This window comes from Mustela putorius, unplaced genomic scaffold, assembly GCF_011764305.1.
Source record: "Mustela putorius furo isolate JIRA1106 unplaced genomic scaffold, ASM1176430v1.1 tig00000145_pilon_pilon_pilon, whole genome shotgun sequence".
Lineage (NCBI taxonomy): Eukaryota > Metazoa > Chordata > Mammalia > Carnivora > Mustelidae > Mustela > Mustela putorius.
The window spans coordinates 16,455,150-16,474,705 of record NW_025421294.1 but is presented as its reverse complement, the minus strand read 5'-3'; the positions used below and the strand labels follow the sequence as shown (position 1 = coordinate 16,474,705).

At 40.3% G+C, this 19,556-nt stretch overlaps 1 protein-coding gene across 5 annotated transcripts in view; it reads right to left on the bottom strand.

Annotated features, from left to right (window-relative positions):
* PRELID2 (PRELI domain containing 2) overlaps positions 1-19,556 on the bottom strand; it is a 65,095-nt gene that overhangs the window by 30,687 nt on the left and 14,852 nt on the right. For all 5 annotated transcript variants that reach the window (XM_045075338.1, XM_045075337.1, XM_045075339.1 and 2 more), the window contains 2 exons: positions 18,952-19,025; positions 17,267-17,427 (listed from right to left, as the gene is read on the bottom strand). In XM_045075338.1, coding sequence (XP_044931273.1) covers positions 17,267-17,427; positions 18,952-19,025 — 235 coding nt within the window. The remainder of the gene's footprint in view (positions 1-17,266; positions 17,428-18,951; positions 19,026-19,556) is intronic.

Sequence of the window (19,556 nt, the reverse complement as noted above, 5' to 3'; positions counted from 1 at the left end):
ATTCAATAATTGCCTATGACAACAAATTTTTTGTTAAAAAGAGACTTATAGCTTATATATACAATTATTTTATTCAAATTAAAGAATATTTTTTCATATTGCTACAGATTAAGTTTTAAATATCACACACAAAAATATTTTTAACTATGAGAGGTGATGAATGTGTTAACTAACTTTATTACAGTAAACATTTTGTAATATAAATTTTCAATAATATAAATACATAAAATTATGTTGTATATGTTAAACTTACACTATATGTCAGTTATAGCTCAATAAAGCTCAGGGAAAAAAGAAAACATATAGCTGCATTATTCTAATTATAGCAACTGCAGAATATAGGAGTTTTAGTCATACCTATGACATAATCTCATGATAAAATTATGATAGTTGAGGTCTGTACTCTATCTATAAAATGTTATTCTACTTGACCCACAACAAACTTAACCAATTCCCATTTATATATATAATTATGAATATATATATTCATTTCATGTAACAAAATGGCTCTTAAAATTGAATCTGAGATAATTAATGGATGTGTAACTTTGATTAGATTACTAAGACTCTCTTAACTCAGTTTCCTCATGTACAAAATGAGAATAATCATAGTGTCATCCTAACTATTGTGAGAAATAAATCAATTAATACACATAATGGGAACATGAAGTGTTCCTGAGAAACAATGAGTATTTACTAAATGTTAGCCACTGTTACTACAGAGAGACAGGCAGTAGAGACAGACTGGAAAGACAGAAGCCTGGAATAACTTCTTTTATCCTTGAGGGGAGAGGCTGGTGTGATTAGATGTGCCACTATGCTATTTGAAGTTCTACAAATACCGGCACCTGGGTGGCTCCCTCAGTTAAGCATCTGCCTTCATCCAGGAATTCAGCCCAGCACCGAGTTCCTTGCTCAGTGGGGAGTCTCCTCCCTCTGCCCTGCCCCTGCTCACATGCTCTCTCTCAAATAAATAAATTCTTTAAAAAACAAAGGTCTACCAGTATTATCTCCACTTCATAAAATGGATTAGGTAACACTTGAGAGTAACATCAGAAAGATGGCAGAAGAGAAAACTCCAGGTCCTCACTACCCCATGGAGGTTCCAAGTTAACAGTATATGGACCAACCTGCCTTTGGAAGAACTCCACAGTTTGCAGCATGCCAGGTGAGTACAAAGTCAAAAAGCCACACCAAAGTGAGAAAGAAGTTCATTCCATTTACCCACCTTAGCTCCCATCCACAGAGCAAAGCACTGTGCAACTGAGGAAAAACTCCCCACTTCTAGCTTCTCCCTTGGGAGGCAAGCAGAAGAACGGAATATCCAATATTCTGGCTTTACAAGGGGGCTGCCCAACTCTCAGCTGACTCAGATTGCTGAAAGGAATGGCAGGATACTTTGGGAGCTGCTGAGAACAAAGGTGAGTGTGGCAACCTATTAGAGCACCGGACTCTGCAGTGCCCCAGACAGATACCAGGCACAGCAAGAGGTCGTGGCAACTGGGGAACAGGGGTAGACCTCTTTAACTATAACATGGAGAACACTAGAAGAAGGAGAGGAAAAATGAATTGGGGGGAATTGGGAGGGAGACGAAGCATGAGAGACTGTGGACTGAGAGAAGGAGGGGAGGGGAGGGGAGGGTTGGGTGAGCCTGGTGGTGGGTATTAAGGAGAGCACAGATTGGATGGAGCACTGGGTGTGGTGCATAAACAATGAATAATGAATCTTGGAACACTGAAAAAAAATTAAATTAAGATGTTTAAAAAAAAAAAAAAAGAAAGAAAAAAAATTTCACACACAAAGCTAGAGAAGAATCATCCTTTGAAAAGGTCTGAAAGACCTCCAGAATCTCTGTCTGGGCTAATTAGTGAAGGTCTTCCACTCAATGAAGCCAGTCCATTAAGACTGGGGAAGGCGGCTGTTTTTTCAATGCTTGAGTTTCCAGAAAAGATCGTGAAGTAAACAAAGAAACAAGGCTCACTCAAAGGAGCAAAATACACCTCTAGAAACCAAGCCTAAAAGAAATGGATCTATGACTTATCTGACAAATAATGCAAAACAATCACCTTAAAAAAATCCTCAATAAACTTAAAGAGAACAGAGAGAGACAACTAAACAAAACCAGGAAAATGATGCATTAACAAAATGAGATTATGAACAAACAGTAACCATTTAAAAAGCAAACAAACAAATTCACAAGGTGAAGTAAAAATAATTGAGCTGAGAAATGTCCTAGAGAGATTCAACAGCAGACTTGAACAAGCAGAGAATCAGAAGACTTAAACACAAGTCATGTGAAATTATGGAGTTAAGGGGAGTGAAAAGAAAAAAGAATGAAGAAAAGCGAGATAGCTTAAGGGACTTACAGGACATCACCAAATGATCAATTATACACATTATGGGAATGCCAAAAGCAAAGGAGAGAACGGGGCAGGTAGCCTATTTGAAGAAATAATGGCTGAAAACTTGCCATATCTGAGAAAGGAAATAGACATCCAAATTCAAGCAGCTCAATGAATACCAAAAAAAAAAAAAAAAAAAATCTAAAGAGACCTACATCAAGACAGATTATAGGGGCACCTGGGTGGCTCAGTGGGTTAAGCCACTGCCTTTGGCTCAGGTCATGATCCCAGGGTCCTGGGATCGAGTCCCGCATGGGGCTCTCTGCTCAGCAGGGAGCCTGCTTCCTCCTCTCTCTGTGCCTGCCTCTCTGCCTACTTGTGATCTCTCTCTGTCAAATAAATAAATAAATTCTTTAAAAAAAAAAAAGATTACAATCAAGACATCCCCAAGTAAAATATCTTGAAAGCAGCAAGGGAAAAAGCAATTTAACACATATAAGAGAACTCCAATGAGATTTCCAGAGAAATCTCATGGCCAGAGTGGCTGAGTGTCATACCAGCAAACAGAGTCAGAGCATTCCAGTAAGGAAAACCACAAGGACCCGAGCAAGAGAACACAAAGAAACAGAGAATGTCTGAGAGGCCCCAAGTTATCTGAAAATGCCCAGTACTTAGTAAGGAGCTTAACAAATTCTGTTCATAGGAATGAACAGAAATGGGCACAGCAGATATTAGGAGAGGAGACTGGAGGACAAATGGAGACCACCAGATGGCAAACGGTTTACTCATGCTGAGGAGTTTAGACTTTATCCTGCAGGCAGCAAGGACTCTACTTCTGAGGCCACCAAGTAACAGGTGCGGACAAATCGTTACAGTGCACCACTGACTAAACAGCTTATTGCCACCCTTAAATGCTTTCAGACCATCTCCTATCCCCCATTTGCAACAAAGTACCCACACTCAGTGAGTTCAGTAAGCATTTATTATGTGAATAAATTCATAAATAGTAAATTTCTTTGTAACCAAAAATATTCAACAAAGAGGGGCGCCTGGGTGGCTCAGTGGGTTGAGCCGCTGCCTTCGGCTCGGGTCATGATCTCAGGGTCCTGGGATCGAGTCCCGAATCGGGCTCTCTGCTCAGCGGGGAGCCTGCTTCCCTCTCTCTCTCTGCCTGCCTCTCCGACTACTTGTGATTTCTCTCTGTCGAATAAATAAATAAAATCTTTAAAAAAAAAAATTAAACAAAGAAAATATTTCCTCTAGCTTCATCCATCTCTGCGGAAAAGAGACGAGAGCCATGTCTCCTGTATGTGGATTTGGCGGGGGTGGGGGTGGGCATATATATATATATATATATATATGAATGACACATTTGCTCACACCAAGAAAGATACTCGAGGAAAATCATGGATCCAAAAAGCTGTGATTTGGGTAAAAAATAATTAGCATAACTCTTATTAGACCTTCTAATTCTCTAGTAGCAGGAACCTCTACATTTCGATCGTGCATTCCATAAAAGGAAAGCTTCTCTCTCTCACACACGCAGAATTATCCTAGCCAATTTGACATAAATAGTCTAAGCAAATAGTCAGTCTAGGCAAAGCAGCTTCCACCTCTTAGATTTAAGCCTATTTAAAATGATTTGTTCATGTAAAACTATATCCTAGTGACACTAATCTTTCCTGTCTTTATTCCAGATTAGTCAGAGTAGAATTTTACAGTGATTTTAATATTTAAAAATGAAAAGTTGAGCAGTCTTACACTCTTGGGAGAGATAAACTCTTCAGTCCTCAAGGCAAGTGTAGGTGAGGGATTAATAAAAGTCTCTGTTACATCATATTCTAACCAATATTTCTTTCTGCTACTTTTGGGAGATGTAAGTGCTCAGAAAAGCACTCTCCTGGCTTGTCAACATATCAGAGAATAACAGGGCAGTAAAGCGGGGTCATGCCCTCACCATCATTGAAATGAGTTTATCCTAGTATATTTTAAGCCTGCTAGAGAAGAAAATGTTGCACCTTCCCTCAATAATTCATTGACAAAGCACATCAGACATTTTCTTCTTACTACACATAGCCAAAGTAAATCCCTCGTGCTAGATAAGCCTTCTTTTAAGTTCCCTGGCAAAACACAGCAGGTTGCACAAGATACAGTTTAATTTCAGCTCTTAAAAAAAAAAGCACGAAAGAAAAGATGGACTGATGGATGGAAAGACGAATGGACAGAGCTAAAATATGAAAAGAATCTCTGGATGTTAGAATTATAGTTTTTTTTTATCTTCTCCCTTTTACTAATCTTCTATAATATGTATTACTTAGTAATCACCAAAACCAATAATAATAAGGACCTGAGGATCATTTCTATATAAATAAAAAGTGATTCTTCAAAAGGCTCTGCGATCCCAAGGACAATTCTCAGTAAAGGTACATGCTAACTTCTGACATCATTCACTTTAAATCTCGTTAAATCACCTCTTGATTTCCCTTTTCCCACACTGTGCAACCTCTGGTTTTTGTGCCTTTTGTCCTGAGACTTTCCACTGCTCCCAAGCTTCAAGTGTGTGATGTTTCACTCAAGAGACATAAAGACAATTCAGGTTTTCCTACATCTGTCTTTTATCCCTACGCAGCCTAAAGGAAGGACCAATCACGTTTATGATGTTACATACCCAGGGTCACTTTTACTCTTCAACAGTGTGTATTATGTATCAGACACCGTATGATCTTCTAGGTCGTTACCCTTAAAACATTTTCTCTTTTTTACACATGAGGATATTGTGGTAAGAAGTTGTTCAATAACTTGCCCAGGGTCATACAGTTTGGTGGATGGACATTCATTACCTACCGCTTCAAAACCCCAGGCCTGCTCCCATGTCAGTTAACAACACAGCCATCCTCCTCATCTATGATACTCGAGACCGCAGCAACGGGTTATAGTATTCTGTTCCTAATCCACCCAAACACTCAGCCAGTCAGTACATAGTGTTGATTTTACTTTCAACGGCCCCTCAGCAGCCCACGCCATTCTCTTCCCTGCCACTGCCATGGCCACTGCCTGGGGTTAGCCCAGCGATTTTCTCTCTCCAGGACCACAACTGCCTCTCATGGGGGATCCTGGTCTCCGGTGTATGCTCTCCATAATCCACGCTGCCCAAATCAGTTTCCTAAGCACCGGCTGATCTTGCCACGGACCGCTTACGAAGCCGCAGAGAATACACCTGCATTGCTCAGCGGAGATTCATCCGTATCACCGCATGTAACTTGTCCGTTCGTTCTCACTGGCGCATGGTGTTCCCTTGCTTGAAAACACTCCAAATCATTTCTCCGATCTACTGAAGATGAACATGTTACAGGGAATCGAGGTACACAGGTCTGCAAGTGTCTCTAACATACAGATGAGCCGAATGTCTGGGTCACAGGACATGTGCAGTTTCAACCTGATGGCAACTGTCTTTCTAAATGGTTATACTTGTGTGTTTTTTTTTTCTTTACTGCTTCAATGCCATCTGCAATGGTTAGCATATGGTAGAAAAATCAGTAACGCATTAGGAACAAAAGCATGGAGAGAAGGAGAGCAGGGAGAGAAGAGAAGGAAGCAAAAGAATGAGAGAATTTATAGTACATCTCAATACCCTGGTCAGGGCGACTGAACGCGGACTCTCGAGATTTCTACCTGCTAAGGTCAGTAGGGGGCACCCTTCACCTGGCTCAAAGATAAGTCACCACAGTATCTGGAAAATTGTGGTCGGAGAGGAGGCTCCCTGATGTGTGTGGCGCCTGTATCAGAGTCACATCTCTCACTCTGTCTGCAGGCAGTCATAATTCCACAGACCACAACAGAATCACGACAGAATGCATACCTCAAACCTAGGAACGTCTTTGTGAAAGCGAATGCCACTTTATACAACCGGTCTCCTAGGTCATTTAAAAATGTGTTTCCTTCCGGATAGGGGAAAATAAAAAAGTTCGGGGGATATATGGATAAATTAATTCCCAGATCATGCAGCCACTAGTTCTGAATCCTCAAAACGGCAGTTTCCGGGAAAGCAAAAGCTCTTAATGAGATCCCGGCCTTGAATTATTGACTGGTTAGGTATGGCAAATCTTGCCTAACTGTTTTCATGATGGGAATTTAATTAAAGTGTCTTTGAGGGGGGAAAAAGTTTCCACAGATATTCCTGTTGTGATGACATCTCAGTTCTAATCATGGTGATTCTGGCCTTCTCCTGTGACCACACAGAGGGACAGCCCAAAAGACAGGCAGGGCCTGCAGGTCAGATTGCCTGCTCCTGCTCCATGGGCCCAACAGTGCTGGAGACACTCTCCGGCTCCTACATTAATTCCACCATGCCAGAATACGGGGACTCTCCCACCCCATCTTACCAAGCCCACTCATATCATAATGCTTCCTCAGAGAACCAATCCAATTGGCAGAGTTCTCAATAAGTGCTAAGCAATCTTAACCTACACACACACACAAACAGGGAAAGAGAAAGGGAACATAATTAAGGATGTAGTTTTTGGATTCACACAGAATGGAGACCTGCCAACATAAGCAAGTACCTAATGCTATGTGAGGTTCAGCCTCCTCAGTAAAATGGGATTAATAATACCTATTACATAGGTTTTTCCACAGGAGGAATAAGGTAGTATGTGTAAAGCACTCAATGTCATCTGGGTAAGCATTCCGTAATGTTAGTTAATAATACTAACCTACTGCTATTACTGCCACTAATAATAATGCCATCTGCTACCACTACCATCAGTATTCCCATTCACACAAAGACAAACAGCGTGCCTGGGAAGTTAAATGCTCACAGCACAAATCCAATTCTGGTCAACTCCCAAACCTGCGCACCTCAGTAAATTCTAGGTGACACTCAATCACCCTAAACCACTTAGCAATGAATCCCTCCCGACCCATTCTGGCATTCAAAGCCCTTCGCACGCTGGAGCCCTCCCATCTTACCAGCCTCCTCCTCACCCTGCTATCACACATCATACTCGCACACTCTGCACAACAGCCACGTGAAACCGAACACCCACTAGCCTCTCTAGCCCCCAGTCCTGGGGCCCTCCCCCTCCGAGCTGCTCTCCTCTAACAAGTCCCAGGAATGGGTTATTGACCAGAGTCCTAAATTATTAATCGTGAGCTACAGCAGGGAATTCCGTAATACTACAGAATTATCAAGTGGTGGAATCTCAGGAGCCCAACAGCCTCGCGCAGGTACGTATTACAGGGCAAGGTGGCTCAGTCTCGTAAACCGCGGGCTTAAGAACTGATCATCAATTATAATTGATAACACGTTTTTTTCTTTAAACTAGGCTCCACATCCTGTGTGGAACCCAACACAGGGCATGAATTCACAACCCTGAGATCCAGACCTGAGCTGAGATCAACAGTCGATGCTTAACTGACTGAGCCACCCACGTGCCCCATATAATAACACTTTTTAGTAGCCCACTATGGTATTGCATTAAGTCCTTTATATGCATACATTTCCATTAATTCCCACAACAGTCTTATGAAGTAATATTAACCCCATTGTACAGATAAAAAAAAAAAAACTGAGGTTCAAAAAGGCAAATTTGCTAAGGCCTCACAAAAGTAAGTGACAGGGCCACTATATAAATCCACACAGTCAATCTCAGATCCCATATCCCTTCCAGCAACTTTACTACCTAAGAAAAAATGTCTATTTAAGGCAAGCTTTATTGACATCTGAGTGGTGGTCAAAGTTTCAAAATCTACAACAGTCTGTGAGCTGGTCCATTCGGAGTCTTGCCTTGAGATATCAGGCCTCCCGGAGCGCACATCGCATTTGGTGCTGGCTTCAAGGACATGCCACCTGTGCTGCTGCATGGTTTGCTACACACTTGGTTAAATGATCTATGTCCCTATTCCTGAAATTCTCAACCACTATGAACAAAGGACTTTGTTTCCTGTTTTGTTTTTGTTTTTGAAGATTCCACCCATCCATTTGTCAGAGAGAGCGAGGGAGCAAGAGAACAGCAGGCAGAGGGAGAAGCAGGCTCCCCACTGACCAAGGAGCCCAATGTAGTACTCAATCCCAGGGCCCTGACCTGACCTGAGCCAAAGGCAGATGCTCAACTGACTGAGCTACCCACACGTCCTGGGACTTTGTATTTCCATTTTGCACTGGGCCCTGTAAATTAGGTAGCTATTCCCCCTCCCATTTGCAATGCAGGTCTATACAACACTGCCAAGTGCCTTCCCCTTCGGGAGTTTTCTGAGATGTGTAGAAATGTGTGCTTCAGTTTAGCAATACCTAACCTTATACAAGCCTCAAACACATGCAAACCCTTAGACTCATATATCTACTTCTAAAAATGTGTCCTCAGCAAATAATCTTAGTTGAGGGCTTAGAGCAGCCTATAAAGAAATTCATCACACCATTATGTAGAAGAGCAAATAATGAGAAAAAATGCAAATGCCCAATACGGGCATTTAATAAAACACACCAGAATAATTTTATCCAACAAATACATCTAAACAGCCATGGAAAATCATTTTAAAATGACATATTTAATAAGGAAAGGCAGTCCCGAATGTAATGTTAAATTAATGTAAAAGTCAGAACACCATGTACAGTATGATTCCATGTTTGTAAAAATGATTTTTCTGCCGAATAAGTAAATAAACTGTAGCAAGTGCAGCATGCTCTAGAATGGTACGCTACACAGCACTGGAACGAGTACAGATAAACCCAGAGGAGGCTCCCAAACACAACAGTCAACAAAAGAAAATGGACAAAGCAGAGTACAGACCCTGATTCTGTTCCACAAGAATTAATCTATAAAGATGGCAGTCAGAATACAGGTTCCCTTTGGGGCCACGGACTAGAATGAGCACATACCCAAAGAGGGGATGAACATACTGTTTTTTCTTATCTGTATACTTTAACCATCCTATGGTGAATAGGCAATACTTGTAGAAAAAAAAAAAAAAGAGGAAAGATTATCGGAACACATGATTACAAAGGATATTTGGAGTAAGATTCATCCAAACTAGAACTATGTGAGGGTTAGGTTTTCCTGTCGTCAGACAGAAGGCTGCTGAGTCATCCCTAAGCAGAGGGGAGATTAAAGAACAAGCTAGAAACCACCACCTCAATTCCTCTCAGCACTGCAACCCTCCTGAGGTCAGACACATAGAAAGGGAGCTGCCTCCACCTCCACATGAGATGTCTCAAAATGAAGCTTTAAATGCAGACCAGGAAGCTGAAGTCCACGTGGCTTTTTTACTCTCCGTCTCTTTCCTTATTTCCTATATTATCCTTGATTGGAAAGACAACAACCAAGCTCCCAGATGTCGATTTTCAACCTGATGGAGAAGACAGATCCTTAAATGAGCAGACGGGCATCAGATTCCTGCTCTGTTGTCCTAAGACCTGTAGGTTGTTCTGCATGGTATCAATGCCTGGTGATAAAGTATTATAACTTTTAATACTCAACATATTTACTTACTACAGATTTAAGATTAACCAAAAGAGAAAAAGAAAACAAGCAGCATCTCTAATCCATAAGAGCCGAGACTTCAACACAATTTCGACAGTAGTCAGACTCATTAAGTCTCCCTTCTTCTTCTGTTACTTCCACAGGAAATTCCTTTCTGACACAAATTTAAGAGGACCCTCAAGTGAATTCTGTTAAACTTTCCAGGAAAGTGCTTCTGCCAAAAAGTGTTTACTGTTTGCCTGACAAGCCAGGTTATCAACTGGTCATGCTATTGGAGATTAACAGGAACTTTGTGAAAAATGGGATTTCAAAGAGGAGCTAGCAGTGTGTTTCCACTGGGACCACAAGATACAGACCAGATATCACGGGCTCCCAAATCTATTTGCTCAACAGACTCGCCTCAAGAACTTCTAAAACACCAAATCCCGAGCACCAGCCCAGGCCTACAAAACTAGAGCCAACACAACAAATCTCCGTTTCACCTTCCCCCTGAATCCTGCACTAATACATAACCCAAAGGGCAAAGAAGATAAACACAAAAAGTCAACAGGCGTCGACTAAGATATTTCAAAAGCTCTTACTTTTTTTTAAATGGCACAGAATGCTCCCCTAACTAAACCCTTGTTAATTATCACCACTATTTTCAATCAAAGAGCTTACACCACTAAACTAAAAATTTATTCACCATTAGTTCCAACAACAACTTTTATGCATGTAGCGCCTTATACTCTCCGGGTAGAGAGCATTCTCCTTTGTCGTCATCTCAGTAAATCTTCATATTACTTTATGAGAGTGTTCAGGCCAGCTTTCTGCCTTTCCCAAAGTTAAACCAATATAAGTGACCCAGCAGCAAAAAGGAGCAAGGTCTCCGTGTTACTGGTGATTTCAAGATCTCCTCCATGTTCAATTTCCTACCAATTCATCTTGGATTTGCCCAGTTTGCACTTGACCCTCTTGCCGATTCCACTGCTTCTCAGTTTCCTCGTCCCCATTTCAGCACATAAGCAGCACGATCTGCCATTCTGTCCACGAACAGCACAGAGCCCCCTCTGCAAGCGTCTGAGCACTGTGCTATGTACTTAAGATACAGCAGGACTGGAAACCAGAGAAAACTCGGATTACAGGAACACAAACATAAAGAGCAAATGGTTATCTTTTAGAGGGCAGTCTTCTGTACCAAAAATAAGACTCCTGCCCAGATATCTTATTTACACAGAAAAGGCCTTGTTAATCAGTTTTCTGTAACTGGCAATACATTCTAATTGTCTGATCACCCCCTGGTACCCTGAAAATTAAGGTGAATATAAGCATGGGGTATTATGTCTTGGGATGAATACGGTGGTACTTATCTGGGTTATTTGATAACTACATCCTCAAGCCCTTTATTGTCAGGAATGGGGCTTAGAAATAATTCCTAAGTAAAGTTAACAAAGCCACAATATTTTAATATTCCAGTGATAGCAAGTTTGAAGGTCAACCAAAAAAGGCTGGTGCCCAACACAAGGAAGTCACCAAATTGTCAAATTTGCTATGAGAGAGGAAAAAAAAAAAGACTTCAAAGCAAGGAAAAAATGGACACACACACACACACACACACACACTGCCCAACCATGAGCCTCTTGAAATATGCAAATTATTGTATTTTGTGATTCACCAGATGAAGACTCAAGGCTTGGGATGTTTTAATCCAGAAATTGAAAAATAAAAAATAAAAAATGTTGTACATTTTATGAGAACGAAGAATATTCATAAGTGTAACTTCAATTATAATGAAAATTTACTGAACTGAAAACAGCTGCTCATCCCATTAATTTAATCCCGGTGTCAAGTTTGATTCTGGCTTGTTTCTTTTACTACATTCCAGAGAAATTCCTTTGATATTTCATAAATGTTAGGTCAATACATTCAATGTTATTAACCCACATACTCTATGAGGCTACACCTTTTAAATCTCAGAAATAAGGTTTACAGGCATCAATGAATAAACAAAAGCTGTCCCACATGGTGGGTAAAGACACCTGCCACTAAGATACTCAGCAATGAGCATGGGAGCATGGCCTTGTTAACCTAAAGCAAAAGCAATCCAGCTCGGCAACATCATGAATAAAGCGAAGTCTCCACTGATGGTGATAACTACAACCTTGCCTCAAGATAACAGAAAAACTACTGCTGACCACAAAATCCATAGAGTTATGGTGAAAGAGCAAACCCCAAGAAAATACAAGATGACTATCTTTTTCGAATTTCCTGGATAAAGTAAATATCCATCATTAAAGCCAAATCAAATTTGTATCAATTACATGCCCACAGAGTACAGTTTTTTAAAAATCTGTTTTTAGGAAAAGAGCCAGGAGTGCCTGGGGGGCTCAGTCAGTTAAGCATCTGCCTCTGGCTCAGGTCATGATATCAGGGTCATAGGCTCAAGCCACACATTGGGCTCCTTGCTCAGCGGGGACTCTGCTTCTCCCTCACCCTCTGATCCACCCTCCTGCTCATGCTCTTTCTCACTCACTCTTTCTCAAATAAAATCTTTAAAACAAACAAAAAAAGGGAGGATGGCTTAGTTGGGAGGCTTAGTTGGTTAAGCATCTGCCTTTGGCTCAGGTCGTGATCCCTGAGTTCTGGGAAAAATAGAACAAAATAGTAAGAAATTAATAAATTCATCTTGGGATGTAAGATTTCAGAAAGCAGAAACCATGACTGTCCATTCAAGGAGTTTACAGCCCCAGAGCTGGTGTGCTTGAGGGAACGTGAAATTATAACGTAACTCTTGCCCCAGAAGGTGCCCCAAGTACAAATACACCAGCAGGAAGCCAAAGCTGAATCTGTGTTAAAAAAACACAGATCAAGGCTTAGTCAGATTCTAAGGAACCCTTTTGGAGCCCATCTCTGAGTTGAGCCAACAGGCCACATATAGGGACACAATGACATCTGGTTTCCCATCACATACCCACACCTGCTAACCAACACACAGCTTGAGGGTCTAATTTTAGACTCAACAGCTTTGACAGCTTTTTCTCTTAAGGTGGAGGCGGGGGTTGTCCATATTTCATCCTCTGGGTATAGTGGCCAGCCATCATTGTCACATTCCCTGGCAAAGGAGGGGGAAGAAATAATGTCCTTTCCTCGATGTCCCCCCATGATTACCCATTCATTTAGAATGTCTAAAATGCCTTCCTTAAATCCATGTCAAGAGCTAAGACAACAAATTTCCTAGAGTCTGGACCACAGCTTTCATCACATTATCCCCTGCTCAGAAATCTTCATGCCGCTGCTGACTGCTGAAAGAACAAGGCCCTTCCTCCATAACCTGGGATCCAAGGCGCTCTACAGTTTGACATCACTCCACCCTTTACCCATGTCCATATTTCTAGCTCACCACTTTGCTCAAGGTGGCATCCATGATACCTGGACTCACGCCTTGGCTTGGCAACTTCCTCTCACTATGCATAAGTTATTTAAACTCAGCTTTAAAACATTGCTGGAGAAGGATCTGGTTTTGACCCAGATATGGGAGGTGTCAATAAAATATTGGCCTGATATATCAAAAATCTAAAAAGAGTATTTGGGAAAGGACAAGAATGTAACAAATCAAAGGGGGAAAAAAGTGTAATTGGTCAAACCTTTTTATAAAACAATCTGATAATATGTATCAAAATATAACCTTTGACCCAGAAATCCAACTTTGCTCCATGTACCTTAAAAGATTATTGAATAACTACAGAGAGACATAATAGGGATTTCATCACAGCATTATCTGTAATAGCAAAAACATGCAAAAAAATATTCTAAATGCCAATTAGGAATGAACTAAGAAAATTATGTAAATAAACACTATTTCTAGGTAATGAAAACTGGTTTCTCCCCCTAGAACTGTTTCATATATACATATATGAAACATACATGTATACATATGTATGTATACATATTTATATATTTCTTTTTTTTTTTTTAACCAAATAAGCCCACTGGCTTGCTTTATTTTTTTTTTTTTTAAGATTTTATTTATTTATTTGTCAGAGAGAGACAGCAAGAGAGGGAACGCAAGCAGGCTTCCCACCGAGCAGGGAGTCCTATGCAGGGCTTGATCCCACGACCCTGGGATCATGACCTGCGCCGAAGGAAGGCACTTAACGACTGAGCCATCCAGGTGACCCTGATTACTATTTTTTTATAAGACACATGTATCATATTTTCCAGAATCAAGATATTGGAAAAGTAACTTTTAAAAAAGACACAGAGGGAAAAGGTACTGAAGGATGTTTTCCTTGGATCGTCAGGGCCAATTATCACTTTACATTTCACTGGTAAAGGTCCAGTGCAGACTAGCCAGCAATAGCCCGGATCTCTGAGAAAACCAAGGCTAAAACAAGGTGGATTCAAGACTTTTGTGTTTTCTGCATAAAATTCAGACAATTCTGTCCTTTTACTACTTCCATGTACAAAACAAACACACACAGACTCCCCTATACTCCGGCCACAGCTTTTATACTTAATCCCAAACATCCATGTTCCGTGTGAAGCTCCTGTCAAGGGAGAAGCTGAGGAAACACACCTAGTAGGTGGTTCCAGGCACACCCGCTCAGAGGCTAGTAAGCCGAGGCCTTCACACTACTCCGGGTGCGCCTGGAGCATCTGAGAATTAGCACCACAGGACCGAAATCATGGGAAGCAGTAACAATCCATACAAGTGATGGGTCTCCAGAATGAATTTTAAATTCAGGGGTTTAAGTTATTTGAGCTTGAGAGTCTTACTATCTCCATGAAAATGACAGGTTAATAAAAGATTCAAATCATACAGAAAAACGAAAAACAGTACAGGATTTCTAAAATCTGCACTCACAGCAGTAATCACTATTAATACTTGTTGCTCCTTATATTTTGCCTTTGTTTTTAAGCCTATCTCAAAAGGAATTATCATTTCTCACCCATTATTTTGGCAAAATTTTTTTAAAGTATGTGAATAGGAACTGCTGGCTTACGGAAACGAACTCTTTTAAGGCGTACAACTCAACAGTTCTGCTATACTTAAGAGTTGGGCAACCATCAATGGGAGTTCCAGAACATTTTCATCACCCCAAAAAGAAACTCCACGCCCATTAGCAGTCGCTGCCCACTATGGCAACCACTAATCTATTTCCCATCGCTATGGACATAGCAATTCTGCACATTTCAAGTAAGTTGACTCATAAGCTATGTGACCTTTTGTAACTGGCTTCTTCCATACTGTTATCAAGCCTCCCCCACATTATAAAACCTGTCCTTCATTCTTATGACTGAATAATATTCCATTGATAAGTATACCTCATTTGGTGACATATTCATCAGTAGACAGACATTTTCACACTCTGCCTATCAGGAACAATGTTTTTATAAATATTCCCGTACAAGTTTCTGTGTTTTCACAAAACACGTATGTTTTCAACAGAGTAGAAAAAGCTGGCTCCAGGGTAACTCTATGCTTAACTTTCTGAGGCCCTGAAAACCTGATCTGCACAGCAGCTGCACCATTTACACTGCCATCAGTGGTGTGAGAGCCTTCCAATGGCTCCCCACCATTCCCTACACTTGCTACTATGTATCTTTTAGACTGCTCTCATCCCAGGCAGGTTTGAAGTGGTATCTCATCGTGATTTTGATTTGCACTTCTGGATGTAGAATGATGCTAAGCATCTTTTCACGTACTTACTGGCCATCTACACATCTTGTTTGGAGAAATATCTACTCAAATCTTTTGCTCATGTTTTAAATTTTTTTTAAATATCAAGTATAATTAACATGCAGTGTTATATTAGTTTCAGTGTACAATACAATTCAATAAGTCTATACACTATTCAGGGCTCATCAAAATAAGTGTACACTCTCATAAATTATGGATATATATATATATATATATATATATAATCAGATATATGGTTTACAAGCATTCTCATTCTCTGCATTGTCCTCTGACCTTCTTGACAGTACCCCTGAAGCATAAGTTTTCAATTTTGATGAAAACAATTTCACCTATTTTATCTTTTGTTGCTTGGGCTTTTGGTATCATATCTAAGAAACCACTACCTAATCCAACTTCACAAATCTTCAGCTGTTTTCTCCTTCAAGTTTTATAGGTCTTAACTCTCATTAGGTCTTTGATCCATCTTCAATTAATTTTGTATTTGGAATGAGGTAGGGCTCTAACTTTATTCTTCTGTTTGTAGATATCCAGTTGTGACAGCACCGTTTGTTAAAAAGAATATTCTTTCTTCATTGAATAGTGTTGGCATATAGCTTTTCAAAGTCTTCCATAAATGTTCTATAGCTTGACAGTGGCAGTGTTTATACAACGATGTCAAAACTCATAAAACTGTACATTAAGAATAAATTTTGCTGTCAGTAAATAATATACTCAATAAACCTAACAATTAAAACTTCTCCTTTAAAGAAACATTCATATATTGCCTATGTAAGGATCCTATGCTTCACAAACACTATACTACTGTTTGTAATAAAGGTAAACTGGAACCCGTCTGAATCTCTACCAAAAATAAGCTGAAGAGGGTCGCCTGGATGGCTCAGTCGGTTAAGTGTCTGCCTTCCGCTCAGATCACGATCCTGGGGTCCTGGGATCGAGTCTTGCATCAGGCTCCCCGCACAGCGGGGAGTCAGCTTCTCCCTGTCCCTTCCCCAGTTTCTGCACTAGTGTGGGTATGTGCTTTCTCTCTCTCAAATAAATAAAATCTTAAAAAAAAAAAAGCTAACCAGATGCAGTATAATCATAGGGTTGAATACCACGAACAGTATAAAGGAATAAGCTAGGTTTTCTATGTTAAATGGATCAAGTTCTATTAAGCAAAAAAATGTAAGTACCCAATGACTGACACAGAATGAAAGCATATATGTAAAAAGACACAAAACCAAGCTATACAGACTCTGTGAATACACATGTAAGTACCTAACGGTATCTCTTGAAAGTCTGGAAGAATCCTCAGCACACTGCTAAAAACTCACTGCCTCTCAAGAGAGCAAAAGGGCACCAAGACTGGACAGGGTAATCAGAACAGAGTTGAACTCTGTTATTTTTTCCCCCAAAGGGCAATCTATTCATTAATTACTTTCAAGATTAAAAATTAATAATGTGGGGCACCAGGGTGGCTCAGTCGGTTAAGCGTCCAGCTCTTGATTTCAGCTCAGCATCATGAGATTGAGCCCACATGCTGGACGAGGGCCTGCTTGAGATTCTTTCCCTCCTTTTCCTTTTGCCCCTCCCCCCACTTGCCCACATGCATGCATGATCTCTCTTTCTCTCTAAGATAAAAAGATTAATAATACGTACCTTATGTGAGTTGTAAACAGAGGTTAAGTATGGAATCATAGCTTTTTAAAATATGCAGTTATTCGTGCATCCCTGCATCCAACCTACACACACACACACACACACACACACACACAGCTGATCTTACCAATTTGGATTTTCCATACTTTCCCGGAAGACAGACTCTTCCTTCATGGATGCATATTGTGTCCACGTAAGACAGTGACTCCGAATAGCCATGTTTCTCTCTTGAGGATTGAGCCAGGATTCCTCTTCCAATTGGATACTAGGTACCTTTAAAATGCTCACCTGTCCAACAGAGAGTGGAAGGCTCTCTCAACTGAGGAAGAGCAAGCCACCTAAAGACTAAGTCCAGAGTTGCTTTCAGTCTTGGGTAATTAAGAGGACAAGTGATGCTCATATGCAAACGATGGCTCACCAATGGCTCTGAGTCCTTGATAATCCAACACACCGTGACCTTACTAAATGCTGGTGAGGACATGCAAATGGCCCAGGATTTATGCAGGCTGTACAGTCCATGGCCTCATTCCCCTAACTGCTAAACACTAAGCAAATTATCCACCTCCTTCGTGTCTCCTCTAGGGCTGGTGGTTATGGCCTTCTTAAATTGATGGATTCTAATTGGACCCACTGATGGGCTCGCATGCAGCAGGACAATATCAGATAAAATATCTTCTTCATTTTAAACTGTCCGATACCTCGAAATGTATGGTTTCCAAGGTAGAAGAGACATGGGAAACTACAAAGGCAGCATTGTAGAAGTCAGAGGTGTCCTTAAATTATTTAAGAATTGAGATACCAGACAAAGTTGAATGTCTTTTTAAATAATAGATTCAAAGCCTGTATATAGGGCAAAGGCAGGGTATACACCCTGTGGAAAAAGCCAATGATAATTTGCTGCATACAGTGCAACACATTTTCCCATGTGGAAAATAAAATAAAGTTCTTTTTCCTTGTCACATCAGCTTTCTTTCCTTCAAAGAATGTGACAGTCTTAATGCATGACCAGGAAGTGACAGAAGCCACCGTTTTTTCTACAAACAGCAAACAGCACAGCAGTGTAATCTGCAAGCTAATCGGCTTCTCCATCACAAACAGAATCACCTCCAGGTTGAAACAACCACCAGAGACCTCGTATGAAATGCACTTCAAGATGCTCTCGTCTTATTTCCTAATGATTCTAAAAGGACTCTTGTCAATAATCCCACTATGATTTAAGTAATGTTATTAAAAATTCCCACTTACCTTTGCCAACCATCACCAGAGTGCTTAAGAATTTCAAAGAGAGAAAACAATTTGCTATCATGAAGATTTCATCATCACCGCGATTATAGAAACACACACACAAAGACTTATAGAGAACACTGAGAACATTATACTCCCTGAAATAACTTATTCTCTGACAGTGAAACAGAAACTGAAGCTTTTATCTTCCTTGCTAAAGATGAGACTAAATATTTACCATCTGTCTGTTTCTGATCATTCTTATCTAAAATTCATATTTAACCATGGACAGATGAGAAAAGCTGGTCACTTCATGCAAAATGTGCAAGGTATCTTTACAATAATTATAGGTCATCTCTGTGTCCACTAAGAGCCCGCCAGCAAAGAGAAGCAGAAACAGACAGGGGAAAAAACTATCTCTGGTGGCATCTGCCAAAACTGAGGTGGATATGAGAGTGCTTTCTCCCTTTGAGGGCTGTAAGGTACACCTGGACAAGTTCTCACACTCCTGTACAGCAGAAAATGCTGTCTCTTTCCAGGACTATGTGAAAATCACCCAAATCTGATTAAATTTTAAAATGAATTTACCTTCCTTAAAATTTCTGGAACCACATTCTGACAGACTGCAATCCTCTTTCTATAGATGATCCCTGTTGACACATCTAGAAACAGAAAATTTTTACACTCAAAAAAATTTTTAAGGAAATGTATTCTTGTCCTTTGTCAATAAAATCTTACATGTCGATGTCAATTTTCTATATGTAGAATTCCCAAAGAAAAATGTTTAACTCAAAATACGGTGTTCCTGACTTTTCTGGGCCAAATCATTCCAAATACACTCATCTGTGACCGAAGAATAAGGGTAAGACAGCTAATTCACACTGCACATTCTGAAGTCAAGGATAAAGAATCACAAACCATTCACTAATCTGGACTATCAATGTCAAGCCTCCAATGACAAGGACCAATGAGCCTTTTGTTCAACTTCAACAAAAAGAATGTTTTAACAAAGAATGGAGAATCTGATTCTGCCACTTTCTACACCAACCATGTTTTCAAGAACAGGCTTCTGGCTACAAAATTTAAATCTGTAATTAATTATATGAGCCACACTCTTTACTCATAGGGAATCAGCTTCCCAGTGACTGGTACTCCTCTGCTTTGGAACTTGGTTTCCAGAATAGCACCAATAA